The sequence below is a fragment of the Mandrillus leucophaeus genome, unplaced genomic scaffold (genome assembly GCF_000951045.1).
Source record: "Mandrillus leucophaeus isolate KB7577 unplaced genomic scaffold, Mleu.le_1.0 Scaffold1431, whole genome shotgun sequence".
Classification (NCBI taxonomy): domain Eukaryota; kingdom Metazoa; phylum Chordata; class Mammalia; order Primates; family Cercopithecidae; genus Mandrillus; species Mandrillus leucophaeus.
This window is the reverse complement of record NW_012101401.1, coordinates 108,993-125,510: the sequence shown is the minus strand read 5'-3', so window position 1 is coordinate 125,510 and position 16,518 is coordinate 108,993. Positions and strand designations below refer to the sequence as shown.

The following is a 16,518-nucleotide window of genomic DNA, read 5'->3' as shown; positions in this document are numbered from 1 at the left end:
GGAACTGAACAATGAGATCACTTGAACTTGGGAAGGGGAACATCATACACCGGGTCCTATCATGGGGAGGGGGGAGAGGGGAGGAATTGCATTGGGAGTTATACCTGATGTAAATGACGAGTTGATGGGTGCAGCACGCCAACATGGCACAAGTATACATATGTAACAAACCTGCACGTTATCCACATGTACCCTAGAACTTAAAGAAAAAAAAAAAGTAGAGGAGCCTAGCTTGAATTTTGGAAAAAATCAAATCCTGTAAAAACAAAATAACCCTATACAAATAGAATATGCCTCTGTGATGTTTTCAAACGTACACTGTTCTATATTTACAGCCTTCATCTCTCCATTGCCTCACATTTATGCCTTTTGTACTTTCTGTAGTACTTAGAATTCGATGTCAAATCAACAAAAAGTTTAAGAAACAGATCACGTGAGAACAAAACCTAGATGAAATTAATTTAAGTAGCTATTACTAAAAACATAATTATTTCATTTGTAAAATACAATGTTAAATAAAAGTTTAAGAAACAGATCATGTGAGAACAAAACCTAGATGAAATTAATTTAAGTAGCTATTACTAAAAACAGAATTATTTCATAGGTAAAATATAATGCCCTGAGAATCCCCATGTATTCCTCATTTTTAAGAGCCACTGTACTCAAACGAAACCACCGTTCTTCCCACAAATGGTAAAGATTACAAGATTTTCAACTAATCAGTAATCCTAGAATAGCTTTATATTTTTGACAGTCAAATAAAATAAGCTTAATAATTATTTTCCTCAATACATAAGATCACGATTTAACAAATAAGATTCACAAATTCCTTAGGGAATACATAAAATACAAAAAAAGAAATAAGATTCACAAATTCCTTAGAGAATACATTTAGATTTGGGTACGAGGGAGCAGACAGGACAAAAAGTGTGACGAAAAGGAGCAGCAATAATGCAGCCACAGTTGGACACTGCCCTTGTAACCACAACACAGCTCTTGGTGATGAACAAAAAATAAACCACAACAATTGAGAAGAATAGCTGCTAGAGAACATATATCTACATATCAGAGCACTTAAAGAAGATCATCACAGGCCAACCAAAATTCTTTATCTTCCCAAAGTCACAACACAATGTTGGTAAAACTGGAATCAGAATTCATATTCTAAGGATTTTGCCTGACACATTGAGTTGCTGTCTCTGACACAACTATTGGCTGAAACTGACCATCTCTGCCACTCTGCCTTGAACCACCATTATTATCCATGGGCTTTTACTCCTAAGTCAACTTGACAACCTGCCTGAAAGAGCCTTTCAGCTTTGGGCAAACAATAAGAAAATGATGAGGACCGCAGTTAGGAGAAGCAGCTGATTGACAAAGTGGTTGCCAAGAACTCTCTGCTATACATGACACTGCACCAATACTTACAGCCCCTTTACAGTAGAGTTAAAGTTGCACTGAAAGACTTTGAACAATTATATCCTTTCTCTGTCACTGGGAGAGTAAAAAATGAAAGACCACCATTGCTCTGTTGACAGAATGTGTGTCCTACAGCTACACACTAATAAAAACAAAAGGTGGCCTGCACTCCTAAAAACGGTCAAGTTTTATCTTTCCCTACCTTTTTCCTCAAAGTTGAACATAACTGTGTATATCCTAGTCTTTTCATTTACATCTAATGGACATAAACCTATTTATTCCCCTGCCATAAAAATATACTAGCAAAGCTATTTGCAGTAGGAAAAAAAGTAAAAGAGAATTCTAGCACTGGCTGTGTATGTGATTGACTTCTGGCTCTACTCTCTAAAAGTATTCTTCTTTACTTTTTTAGCTCAGAATTATCAAGTAACTTGATCTTTAGGTAGCAAACTGGGAGATTCAGTATAGATCCACTTCACTCAAAAGCTCCTCATTGTTTCATCTTTAAACTGGAGTAGGAAAAAAATTACAAACCTCTAGAACATTCCCAATTCAGCACGAATAAACTCTTCCTCTCTCCTTTCCTCACCAAAGCATCTACAGTTCCTCACACATCTTTCATCATGGTCCATCCTCACCCACCAAGGCTTTGGTTAGTACCAATCACCCATAAATTATTTTTACTGCTCTCCACCCACTTGTGCAGTCTCCTCTCATCTCCCACTCATCCTTCCATGCACAACCTCCAGACTTCAAGTGCACACAAGCCTCGCCATTCTCCTTTTCTATACATTCCAATCCATGCCTATGTCAACATGTTATCCTTCTGAGATATGCCTCAACTACAGCAGGCCCTGGACCACCCATCTCTGTGGCTCTTCAGTTTGGTGCTTCTCAATCAATTTTAAATGCCTAAGAGTGAGAATAGTCTTTCTTCAGCTCTGGATAAATTGCCGCATTCTCTCTCAACTATCTAGTGGTTGTGTGTACTTAGCAAAGATATCAAATCCATGTCTTTGTTTCTCAATATGTGAAGCAATTGCTTGAAAAGAGCATTATCAAAATCAAGAGAGGCCAGGCATAGTGGCTTATGTCTATAATCCCAGTACTTTGGGAAGCTGAGGTGGGTGGATCACCTCAGGCCAGGAGCTCGAGACCAACCTGACCAACATGGTGAAACCCCATCACTACTAAAAACATAAAATTAGCTGGGCATGGCGGTGCATACCTGTAATCCCAGCTACTTGGGAACCTGAGGCAGGAGAATCGCTTGAACCCAAGAAGCAGAGATTGCAGTGAGCCAAGATCACGCCACTGCACTCTAGTCTTGGCAACAAGAGCGAAACTCCCTGTCAAAAAACAAAAAACAACAACAACAAAAAACAAATCCATATCTTAGTTTCTCAATATGTAAAGCAATTGCTTGAAAAGAGTGTTGTGTTATCAAGATTAAGTGAGGCTGGGCGCAGTGGCTCATGCCTGTAATCCCAGCACTTTGGGAGGCCAAAGCAGGTGGATCACTTGAGGTCAGAAGTTCAAGACCAGCCTCACCAACATGGTGAAACCCCATATCTACTAAAAACACAAAAAGCAGGTGGGCATGGTGGCAGGAGCCTGTAATCCCAGCTACTCAGAAGGCAGAGGCAGGAGAATTGCTTGAACGTGGAATGAGGAGGCTGTAGTGAGCCGAGATGACACCACTGCACTTAAGCCTAGGTGACAGAGTGAGTCTCCATCTCAAAAAAAAAAAAAAAAAAAAAAAAGATTAAGTGGCATCAGGTAAAAGATTAACTAAAAAGAGATGGGACCACAACTATAACCACAAATGACCTGTTCTTTCCTATTCTCCCATATAATTTAAAATTCATTGGCCAGGTGAGGTATTACATCATGCCTGTAATCCCAGCACTTTGGGAGGCTGAGGCAGGCAGATTACCTGAGATCAGGAGTTTGAGACCAGCCTGGTAACATGGTGAAACCTTGTTTCTACTAAAAATACAAAAAATTAGCTGGGCGTGGTGGCGCACACCTGTAATCCCAGCTACTTGGGAGGCTAAGGCAGGAGAATTGCTTGAACCCAGGAGGTAGAGGTTGCAGTGAGCCAAGATCGCGCCATTGCACTCCAGCTTGGGCAACAAGAGCAAAACTCCGTCTCAAATAATAATAATAATCATCATCATCATCATCATCATCTTCACATTTTAATCCATATTCACCCAATTTTATCTAACTCCCTTTTCTCCTCCTTGCTTGTCCATTAACCATTGGTCCTAGTTAATGCAACTAGAGAGTAATGGACTGTCTCCAACAAGAGATGGGGCATAAGAAAGTCTGGAGAGCTGCCTAACATGTCCCTCACCTCCATACCCAGAACACCATCACCACCCACTCTATGAGCTATCACAGTCATCAACTATCCCCAATCTCTCTCGTTAAATATGTAACACCAAGGGTTGTTGCCTAGCCAAAGTTCACACTTGCAAAACTAAAAACTAGATCTGGAAGGTATTTCCTGCAAGCGAATGCAGTACTGACCTTTATCCAATAGCTTATAAAGCAGATAGAGCAAACAATTCATGAATCATTTAATAAAGGTTACAGAAAAACTACCCTAACTTTAATAACAGGAAAAGATGTGATTCAGATAGCAACAGAACCCCGTTTTAGCATTGACCGTTCAAGGTTAAAGAGGCAAAAAAAAAAAAAAAAAATTAAGATGCATTTTCTCATAACAAAGTGTAAATATCCTAGTGGAATAAAATAATTTAATGAATATGTATGAGTCTTAATTTTCAAAACTGCTCTGGGGAAAAATGCTTACACACATGCGCAGGAGAACTGTCCTACATGGACCAACCCTCTAATGAGATGAATTTATCTCATCTGTCATTGTCACTTTTTCAGATCTCCAGAGGCATGCTCAGATGCAGCTAGGAGAAAGACCTCATAGGACATGGGAAATGCCAATGAAGCTAATGTCCTCATCACACATCTAAACTATTCAGACTCATCTGCAGCTGCTGATGCAAGAACATCAAACTCTAGAAGTATAAAGAAAAGGAGAAGATGAAACTTTACTTCTGTTAAATAAAACAAAGAAAATAACTTACTTCATTTTATTTAATAAAAGTCTCAAATTCCAAGGAGAAGAAGATTTGGAGAGATGTTTGCTGTATTTAATGCTTAAGTACTATATTGAGTCATGCCATACAATCATACAAATGAACTGAGATAAAGCTTTTAAAAAGATATATTTAAAAACTTTCATACAGTTAAATTTTCAAAAACTCCTTCATACACTTAAAACATTTATTTTAAGTGTATAAAAGAGTTGCAGGCCTAGAAAATTCCAGGACTTTAAGGATTCCTACTGTCTGTTCCTGTACCATCTAAAGGAAAAAATAAATAGGTTCTTACCTATTAAAAGTGTAAAGTATTAAAATCTCAAAGCAATTTTCTCCCACTCATAAACTCGCTTTTTCTCTCTGTCTCTCTCTGCCTCCATCTCTTCTGCTTTCTCTCCCCTTCCCAACCTCTAGCCTCTTGCAACATGTACTATTTTCTGACAAGTCTTCTAGGGTCATAGCTTGCTCTTCTGGTAAAAGCTTCTCATTTTTCTTCAGTGATATGTCTGTCCTAACAATTGGCTGGTGTAGCTACCTCCAAGAAATAAAGACGAAGAACACAAAGCTGCATGGGTCCATCAGAAACCTTGGGGCTAGTTATGCTTCTGAATTCAGAATTTTCCAATTTTATATAGGTATATGCACATTCTAGACCATTTATCATAATGTTCCAAGCAGGGTCTGGGGCAACACTGTTTGCTATAACATATCCACTTTCTGCAGAAAAATGTATTAATATCACATGCAGTGAGATTCATAAAGATTATAATAGCCTCATATCAGTTCTGATTAGGTTTTGCTGCCAAATGACTATTCCCCAAACTTAGGACAAAACTTTTGGAATTCAAAAGCTTTTGGATCTTGGTGCAGGTAAGAGATGATAACCTGGTTTTAGGGCAGTTAATCAAATGCTATTCTTCTTTGGGTTTTTTCAAGTTAGAAAGTCAAGAATCACAATTTATTTCCATCTACAAAATCCCAGATGGTGTGTATGCTGTTTCCAAATGGTTTTGTTTTTGTTTTTGTTTTTAAACACGGTCTCACTCTGTTGCCCAGGTTGGAGTGCAGTGGTGCAATCACATCTCATAGCAGCCTCAACCACCTGGGCTCAAGTGATCCTCTCAGGTAGCTGGCACTAGATGTGTGCACCACTACACCCAGCTATTTTAAAATTGTTTTTTGAGAGATAGGGTCTCACTGCATTGTCCAGGCTAGTCGAACTCCTGGGTTCCAGTGATCCCCCTGCCTCCCAATTTCTGGCATTACAGGTGTGAGCCACCATACTAGGCCTGCTTTCAAAATTTTTAATCTAATCTGGTATTTCCCTAACACATCACAGTGGAAAGAATGTAGCCTTTGGAACCCAGTAGATGTGAATTTAAATTCAGTTTCTTCCACTAAGTGTTTGACTTACTGATGAATAGTGATAGCACTCACCTCTTGGGATAAGAGAAATAATCAGTGAAGTAATGTGTTTGAATGACCAAGTACATGACTGAATAATCATCTTCACAACTCTTTATTCCTCACTGCATCCTAAAATACAACTAATAATCTACTTCATCCAGCCTTCACCCATCTTTATTCACCTCTCTCTGGATCCACCAGTTCCCTTTCTCCTCAGCCTGTCTCATCTTCTCTCAGATCCTTGTTCATAAAGGTCCTCAGTGCTACTATCCACTGTCTAGCAGCAGGGCTTCCGCTCCCAGGAGCCACGTCTCTTGGTACCATGGCTATGTTAACCACCCCCACGTGCATCCATGGACTCAGCTCTTATGATGACCAGCAAGGTCATCATAATACTTGGTAAATACCTGGTATCTAATCTGACAATTTGTGGTTCCACGGCACCCCGGTATTAATGGTTTAATAGGATTATATTTATTATGATTATTTACAAGTCCTAATGAATAGCATATTTTTTTTTTTACTCCCAGAAATATGACCTAAAAACTTCAATGAAATAACAATGTGGTACCAATCTGGCATCTAACACCAAGAGGACGGTATCAACAGGCTCTCGAGATGCTCGTCTTTCTTTGGCATGTGAGTGAGGCAGAAGCCGCTATTCTTGTCTGTCTCTCCCACTTATGGTTGACTAGTCCATACCCACCACCCCCAACCTCCATTTTTTCAATGCAGATAAACGTTGCAGCACCCATACAATGGAAAGTTCTCCAGTTAAGGTTAGAAGCCTCAAATGGAAGAGGGAAAGGGCTCATTTTTTAAAAAGCTTCTGTAAAGGAAATATTATACTCAATCAGTACTTTGTTTTATTTTTGCACACTTCCCTAAGCTAAATTCCCTCTGTTGGTTAAAATAAAAATAAACACAATCTGATCTTTGTACTCCATAAGAAAAGAAACTGCAGATGCTAAGAAATAAGCACTTTGTACAAGGTCTGATATTTCACAGGTTTTGCACAGAAGCAAAGGCAAAAACGGACTACAGTACTAAACAGTCAGAAACAATATCACTCTATTATAGCTCTTGGAAGTGAACTTCGAATGCATTATAGCCCTTCTAACTGGTCATCATGACAAACTTCCCTGCCCTGCTTGTCCTCATCATCATTTTACCCTGTTGCCCATCTCAAGGGTCCCTATTTGATCTTCTTCTTAATATAATCTTTTTTCTATCACTAAGTTTCTTCCTCTGGACCATAGGGAGCAAAACTAAAAAAAAAAAAAATCAGAAAATACATGACCTCCCTTTATTTTAGTGAAGAAAAACCCTCCTATATAGATTAGAGATATTAAGCTTTGACCTCTTCTCTCTCAGCCAGCCAGCCAGAAGCCGAGGACTGTGAGGCTTCACTGTGTAAGAAATCTTAGGTGCTGAGGCTATAAGAGACATAGAATATGCCCTTATGTGCAACACAAAATTAATTTTCCAACTATTGTAGAATGAAAACTAGACTTTTGAAGTTCTTTGCTACTAATATTTTCATACCAATGCAAAAAGGGGAAGCATCTTAAAGAGCAAACAAGTATTGTAATGCAAATAACACTAATAATATAATTACATTAACAACTTTTCAACAGTTCTGTTTTTTCACAGATAGAAAAGTAAACATTTAGCTATCATTCTTGCAATAGACATGCTATGTCCAATACACAATCGTCAAGAGAGTAGCTGTTCTAAAATGTGCACAAGTTTGCCACTTACTGCTTCCATGATGACCGAGTATGGTGTTCTCACTGCACAAAGCCCAGCTTTTTAGCACCTTCCACCAAAGCAGCTTCATCTGTCAATAAAGAGTTGGTGAAACATTGACCATCACTCATAATGGTAAAATTCTGTTTAGTGTCATTTTTCAAATTAGCGAAACTCACTCTAGTTAAAGAGGCCTGGCATTATCTGCATAGTAGTAAGGACTCAGGATATAGCAGCACTCACACTTCCTACCACTGGGATCCTGAAATAAACACTTCTGTTAGATGGGAACACATGGACCTAGAGCTAATTCACCAGGAGAGTGATTTACATTCCTGCTACTTTCACAGGCAAGGTCTCTCTAATTAACCTAAGTAGTATTCCCACAACTTTCTGACCAAACGTCACCTCTGAGCAAGGCCATGTTTATTTGTGTGCTGTGGGACTGCCAGAGCCCCAGAAAGTGGGGAGAGTACTTCATACACATCTTCCACAGCAGTTGGAAAGCCCCTGGGGGCTAGGGGATGAGAGAAGCTGGCCCTGCTCTCTCTTCAGAGACTTGCCTAGCCCAATAGCCTCTGCTGGAAAAAGCAAGACAGCCTGGGTCCTCCCTCTGCTGTCAGTGTTAGGAGAGTCGGGAGAGCAGTCCCAGTTCTCTACAGCTCTAACACCTGTAGTCACAGCTTGGTCATGCTACGAGGGCAGGGGCAGACAGTCGAGTCTGTGGCAGAGGTGGCACCATTACATCATTCACGAATAACTGCCAATACCCTTGTCTCCTGAGGAGGGTCCGGCAGGGTGCATCTCACCACAGCCCTCACCTGAGGAGAAGTCATGGTGGATGATGTCATCTCCATCCTCCTCAGTAACAATCACATGGCACAGGACAGAAGAATGATGATCTTCTATATGCAAGGGACTGTGGGCTGCAAATGTGAGGCTGGATTAGTCATCAGTTACAACTCTATCAACATATACCAAGGCTATGTGCAAACCAAACTCACCTAACATCCATTCATGGGTCTCCACTCCCTGCAGGACAAGGTCGAGGTCCCTAGCGTGGAGCCTGGGTCCCTGCAAGTCTAGATCTCCTTCTGCTGCTGTGGTTCAGAGTCCTTTCCAATGGTCCCACCGTGTCCTGGTTTCAGCCAGCTCTCCCAGGTACTCTTCTGTTCTTTATCTGTTCTTTAAAAGATGTTTTGGTGCATCAACCACTTCACCCCAGAAGCTCACTATTCCCCAAGTCTTGGAACTCAGCTCCTGGGCCCCAGCCAAAGTGGTGGGGAGAACAAAGAGAAGCCATCAGCCCTCTGGTGCCTCTGGAGTCCTGCCTTGCCCACGTGCTTCCTCCTCGCTTTCATAAGACCCAGCTGGAACCTGTGTTCCACCTCCCTTGTTGATGCATTCCCAGACCTGCAGGTAGAAGACATGCCCAACTTCCTGACTTTTGTAAATGAATATCCAATTGTAACCAACCTCTTACTAGTTCTAAGTTACTGTTGACTATTCTGGGTTTCCGTGGTGGACAATTATATCATCCAAAAATGACAAGTTTTCCATTTTCTTTCCTATATACATGCTTGTTCAGTTCTCCCTGTCTGCGTGGGCTAGCACTTCAAGAATGATGTTCAAAAAGAGAGGTGATAACAGGTTTCCTTTTCCTGAGGTTATTTTAATGCCAATGTATTTTATGTGTCTCTTTTAATTAACAACTGGGTTTAAATTTGAAGTAGATTGGTAGATTTTTATTAAGGAAGCAGCTCTGTGCTTGCTATTTCTCTTGGAATTTTCCTCTTCTTTGTTAGTCGTAAATGAATGCTGACTTCCACAAATTTATTTTTAGTTTCTTCTCTGACCTGTTTGACTTGAGAAGAATTTTATGGAAGCAAATCCCAACTGTTCACATGGCTACTTCTTGGCCTACAAGAAAAGAAATTGCACATTATATTATAGTTTATTGAAGCCAAATAGGTGAGCTTAGAAAATTCCCTAAGGTCAACACTACAAAAATGGTAAGAAATTTTATACAAAACACTTTAATTTGAGAATTGAGCTTCAAGGTTACCTTCCTCTGCATCTTATAACTATTCAGTCCTAAAAATATTCTTGTACCACAGTGAAAAAAAAATAGAGTCCTTGTCCTTACAGCAAATAAACAAAATAGTGAAATATTTTCTGAATTATAAAGAAGAGTGGCACCCACATTCAAATTGAGTTTCTACTCTTAGTGGTAAGCCAAATAAAATTCAAAAACAAAAAAATTCCCAGGACCAAATTAATCTACTTTTCGTTCCCTACCTAACTTGGCCTTCTATAATAAATTAAGGAGAAGAGGCAAATTTAATCTGAAGCCTATGGATGCATGTACACGTGTATATGTATACATGTACATATGTATAATATATGTGTGTGTATATATATCTCTTCTTAGAAGTTACAGGTTTTTATTGTGTATATACATGCCATATTTATCATCTTAACCATTTGTAAGTGTACAATCCAGTGACATTAAATGCAATTACAATGCTATGTACCTATCACAACTACCTATGCCCCAAACTTTTTCATCTCCCCCAACTCACTAAACAACTCTCGCTTCTACCTCCGGTAAAGTCTATTCTGTTTTTACCTGTATGAATTTGCCCATTCCAGGTACTACATATAAATAGAATCATACATTTTATTTTATTCAGTAAACAGCTTCTAATATGCACAAATGCTGTATCTAGAAGTGAATATTTTCTATTTGATATACTTAGAAAATTATACCTGTTAAAAATAGTTTTGCATGCCAAATTGCAGCTACAAAGTATCTAAATAAAATACATTATATAAATGATTTCTTCTTGAAGATTCAAGCTCAAAAAACCCAGGAAAAATAATTCAAAAGAAAGTTATGTATTATTGCTTGGTGAATCTTTGGAAATCTTTCCCACATAGGGGAAGTCACCGGATAGGAATGGAATCAAGGGATCACATGAAATGTCCTCTGAAATTTGCTATAGGTTGATTCTGTAAGAGTTAAATTACATCTTGTCTATCAGTCCACACAAAGCTTAAAACAGCCTTAAAGGACCCAGAAAACCAGAAATGATAATCAAGGATAAAAGAAAATTCTGTAGCAGATGCAAATATTCTCTTGTGAGGAAAGTAGGCATTTTCTTGGGTAAAATGCTTTAATGTTAGCCGATGGTCCCATGACGATTTAGATGAGAATGTGGGGCCATCCATAGCCTAAAATCCTCAAGTGCTCCTTCTCTCTCCCCAAATATATTTTAGCAAAATGAACAAGTGATCTAACTGGCTCCGTATTTAAACTGCTTAAAAACATCCGTTGGATACATTTAATCCAATCCCCTATCTTTGCAAAAGAAAAAATATTGAGGCCTCTGGTGTTAATTATGTATAGCAGAGCTAGATGCATGCAATTTGCCACAATATGGATGCAGTCAGAGGCCTTTTCCCCCAAGCAAATTAACAGAGAAAAAGAAAAAACAAATACCACATGTGCTCACTTATACATGGGAGCTAAACATTGGGTCCTCATGGAATTAATGATGGGAATCAAAAGATAATGGAGACTCCAAAATGTGGGGAGAGGAAGGAGACAAGGGTTGAAAAAGCACCTATTGGGTATGATGTTCACTGCATATGTGATGCATTCAGTCAAAGCCCAAACCTCAGCATCATGCTATATACCCTTGTAACAAACAAGCATATGTTTTCTCTGAATCTAAAATAAAAATAATAAAAATCTTCAGGCCAAGAATATTCCCAATCTCGATGGCATCAGTGATGTGTATTTTGCCAATTTTTGATGAACAATTATAACCAATCCTTTACAAATACAAAAAAAGGAGAAGGAAAAACTTCCCAATTAATTATGCTAGGCCAAAATTACTGTAACACAAAAACCACAGAAGAAAAGAAAAAACTGCAGAACACTACCCCTGTTGAATTTGGCAAAATAAGTTCTCAATACTAGCAAAACGAACCCAATTTTTAAAAATAATTAAGGACCCTTACACCAAGAGGAAATGTGCACTGATATATAGTTTATATGGCAACTAAAACAACGTGATGTATCAATTTGTATCTATTCTTCTAAATGATTCCTCAAGTCCTTGAATGTGTGGGCCCTGTGGTCATTACAATTAACATAGATATATTTATTATCTTGATTGTGGTTCTATATCACAAGTGTTTTTCCACACCTGTCATATTGAATATAATAAACATTCAGTTTTCTGTACACCGATTATATGTCAATAAAGTGGCTAAAACAATTAATGTAATATACCATATTGTAAAAGTGAAGGAAGACCAACATGTGTTTATCAGATTGACACAGAAAAAAAATTCACTATACCTAACATATAACCAAAATTTTAACCAAACCAATAATTGAAGAGAATTTCCACAGCCTGATAAAGGTAATATAGAAAACCTACAGAAAACATCACACTTAGTGGAAAGAATGTTTTCCACATAAGACTGGGAACAAGGTGCACAAATATTCGCTTTTGCCACTTCTGTTCAACATTGTCCTTGATGACATTGTTAAAAAAATCACAAGGAGGGGAACATCACACACCAGGGCCTGTTAGGGGGTTGGGGGGATAAGGGAGAGATAGCATTAGGAGAAATACCTAACGTAGATGACGGGTTGATGGGTGCAGCAAACCCCATGGCATGTGTATACCTATGTAACAAACCTGTACATTCTGCACATGTATCCCAGAACTTAAAGTATAATTTAAAAAATCATGCAAGAACAAATGAAGAAAAGGACTGCAGATTCCAAAGGAAAGTGTAAAATTGCCTTTTCATATCCAAAACAAGATCTTATATATAAGAAGTCCTAGCCAGGCACAGTGGTTCATGCCTGTAACCCCTGAACTTTGGGAGGTAAAGTGGGGGAATCACTTGAGTCCAAGAGTTTGAGATCAGCCTGGGCAACATAGTGGGATCTCATTTCTACAAAAAATAAACAAAAATTAGTCGGGCAGGGTGGCAATATGCCTGTAGAACCAGCAACTCTGGAGGCTGAGGTGGAAGGAGTGAACTGTGTTCATGCTACTGCACTCCAGCCTTGGCAACAGACTGAGATACTGTCTCAATAATAATAATAATAATAATAATAATAATAACAACCCTGAGTAATTTACTAAAAACTCACTCAAAGTAATAAGTTTAGCAATATTGCAGACAATTGAGATCAAGATAGAAATACCAATTGCATTTCTGTGCACTACCAACATTCTCAAAATATAATTAAAGAAACAATACTATTCAAAATACAACCCCCCAAAAAACACATAGGGAAGGACATTTTTTTAAAACTGTAACTTTAAACTAAAATGTTTTTTAAGACTTTTTTTAAACTAATTTTTTAAAATGGTAACTTTAAACTAAAAAATACGAACTATAAAAAGAGACAAAAATACAATTTTAAAAATGAGATTTTAATATAAATTTTTACCATTGCCAAAATACATACAAATTGTAAATAAGTATGTATAAATGTATTTAATATTAGTCCATTAGGGAAATTATAATCAAAACCTCAGAGAGATACCACTTTACACCTTGTAATCCAACATCAACAGTGTTGTCATCAGTGAGAAAAATAGGAAAATCTCACACTGCTGGTGGGAGTGTAAAATAGTGCAGCCAGTTAAGACACAATGAGGCAGTTTCTCAAAATGTTTAAGAAGGAACTACTATTTTGACACAGCAATTCCACTCCCAGTTATGTGCCTATAAGCTATGAAAGTCTATGTGCACACCAAGATTCACTGCAGCACATTCATGATGAAAACTACCTGAATACATGTCAAGGAATGAAAGGAAAAACATGGGTGGTTTATCTTTATTATACTTTTTGTCAATCAAAATAAAGTAATAATACTTTACAAAATTATTACTTTTGTAAAGTAATAATTTTGTAAAGTTATTTTGTAAAGTATTACAAAAATAATACTTTACAAAATTCCATTACAAAAGGAATGGAACTCAAACACATTAAGCTGACAGAAAGAAACCAGCAACAAATGACCACATTCTGTGATTCCACTGGCAAGGCATGTCTAGAAAAGGCAAACCTCTGGAGACAGAGGGGAGATGTACAGTGGTCTAGTGCTAGAAGGGAATAGGGACTGGCCACAAAGAGCATCACCTTTTTTGGGATAAATGGAAATGCACTTCAATTATACTGTGCCTATAGTTCCATAACTCTGCAAATACACTACATGTATTGAATGCACACTTACATGTGATTGTTGGGGATTATCAGGCTGGGTTCTGAGGCTGGAAGTTTAAGGAAGGTTTCCAAATTCAGAAAGATGCATCCTGGGTGTCCAGGGAGCCGGAGCCACCACCCCCAGAGCCACAAACTGCAGCAACACCAGCTTCCATAGTGCCTCTGCCACCTGTAGGCTCCAGCCTCCAATGACCAACTCATCCTGCTGGCCCGGATTAGGTCCAGGACCTCTGTAGGTGGGATGAGCAACCATGAAGCAGGCACCCCCAAAACTAGCACACTGGAGCTCAATACCCTCAAGGGAGGCACCATGGCACCCTAACTTGACAGACACACCAGCAGAGACTACAGCAGTGGGGGTGATAAAAGATTCGGTGCAAAGCCTCCAGTCCCTCCATATAACTCTCAAATCAAGAACTAAAAATGGTCCCTAAAGGGCCTGAGGTCAGTATTTTCAGGTTTTCCTACTGATCTCCGTCCCAAAGACTCAACTCTGCCACTGTAGCAGGACAGCAGCTTTCTGCAGACACTCTGTAAAAGAACAGGCATGACTGCACCTCCACGAAAGTTTTCTTCTGGACATGGAAAACTTCAAAATGTCCTTAAGTATCATTACTCTTTTGACGAATTCTACCATTTGAAAATAAAAAGCTATTTCTTGGCTTATAGGAGGCACAAGATCAAACAGGGATAGGCTGCATCTTGCCAACCTTTGGCAGAAATGGAGCTCAGAGGAGGGGATAACAGAGTGGGGCAAGCCTAGGCTTTTCAGAGCAAAGATTTACCCCAGGAGAAGACCCTCTCAGTAACCCCTCCCCATTCCTCATCTTGGCTTCAGGAGCAGTTCAGGTGAAAAGTGAGAGACAGAATAGACCTCAGTAATGAGGGGGAAGGAGATGCAGGATCAGGAAGCCATGTCCACAGATCACACTCAGCAGTGTAGCTTGCATAGGCCATTTTTGTTTTCATTAAGCTGAGCACATGCACAGCCAGCCCAAAGGGGGCTGGAATCAGGGCTTGCTGGGGGAGGGACTTTCTGGGGTGGGAAACATTCCGTATCCTGAAGCTTATATGGAAATGCCATATCATTGCCATTATAGCAAACATACACTGAGAAAAACAGAGCTACCAATAGGACACCAGGTCTGGACGTTTGGCTCTTGTACATAAGTGGAGTGAAAAGGCCCAGGTGGGCCCACAAGGGAGGCTGGTGGTTGGATCCTAAATGCAGGGGTCCTGGGATCCCCATCTCATATGAGAAGACCTTGGGTCAATCCCAGACAACAGGCAACAAATTCAGACTTCTGAATATTTAGTCAGTAGGCTGAGGGTTTCCCAAAGTAACAAGTCTAATAATCTAAACACTGCCATATAGGTCCTCCTGGTCAGGTGAAGAAACTGAGGGCTAAGGAGTAAACCCAGAACCTCAGCAGGCAGCTGGCAACCTGGAGTGCTGGAGGTCTGGAAAGACTCCACCTTAAAGCCCAGCCAGAGGTGGCTCTACTCCCAGCTCATTATCTTGCTGGCTGGGCCGACCACCCTCCCCCAAAACCACTTGCTCACTGGTCAATGGCCTCTGTGTGTGCAGCTGCCAGGCTAGGTATGGGAGCTGGATTTCTCCAGGAGGCAGGCTCCTGCTTTGTGCCAGGCCGCCTGGTGCCTAACAGCAGATACAAGGGTAGGATGGCACCCGGCTTGCTGGGGCCAGCTTGGCTGGAGGACTATGGTGCTTGTGCAGAGTGGGCGTACCCACCCCTCTCCTGACCCCATAGCCCCATGGCCCCTCCACTTCTCCTAGAAGACCCTCCACATCCCACCAGACCTTAACTGCCAACCTGGGTGTCACCCCACCACCATCTCACATTTGCCCCTTCCTGCGGTTGAACACACTCCATCAGGGTCAGGCCCCTTAGACCATCTGACTCAAGTAGGGTGAGGAGAGTGGTGACACTAAGTTGTGTCACCTTGTTATGCTGGCCACTCAGGATAAGGGGCCAGGTTTCAGCTGACGCACTCATGCCCACCCACCCTGTAAAGTATAGCCTCTCTCTGTAGAAACTGGGGCCGTGGGGGTGAGGGCTGTGGACAACACAGTCCCTGGCTCCTGGCGGTGTTTCCGCACTTGAGTGGAGGTCCTGAGGCTCAGGGCACCACGCACACTATCATAACCACTGGAGCTATGATGTGGTGGAATTAGGAGCAGCAGAAACTGGGAACCAGTCCCTCAGTGCCATGCACACCTGGTGACCCCTTTTCATCCAGGTGCGAGTTCCCGGTTCTTGATGCAGCTACCTACAAGGCCCGACCCTCCTGTGCCCCCTGGGTTCTTCCTTCCCTGCTTCTCTCCCATAATGGGGCTTCTCCTTGCCCAGTGGCTCCTAGGCAGTCCTGGCCACACAAAGTGCAAGGATGCAAACCTGGGAATCCATGGCAGGAATCCTGACATTCCCAGGCTATCTGCATGGGCATGCTGTCCCCCACGCCTGGCTGGAAATATGAACCCTATTTTCCCTGGCCCCGCCACCTGCTGCAACACTGTACCACCCTCCTCCCCCG

General features: G+C 40.5%; 1 protein-coding gene across 1 annotated transcript in view; it reads right to left on the bottom strand.

The window, feature by feature from the left end:
• The window catches only part of LOC105535247 (cyclin-Y-like protein 2), a 65,535-nt gene extending 57,741 nt beyond the window's left edge, over positions 1 to 7,794 (bottom strand). The window contains exon 1 of the mRNA XM_011974265.1: positions 7,713 to 7,794. Within this exon, the coding sequence (XP_011829655.1) occupies positions 7,713 to 7,721 (9 nt within the window). The 5' untranslated portion in view covers positions 7,722 to 7,794. The remainder of the gene's footprint in view (positions 1 to 7,712) is intronic.
• Between the last annotated feature and the right edge of the window lie 8,724 nt (positions 7,795 to 16,518).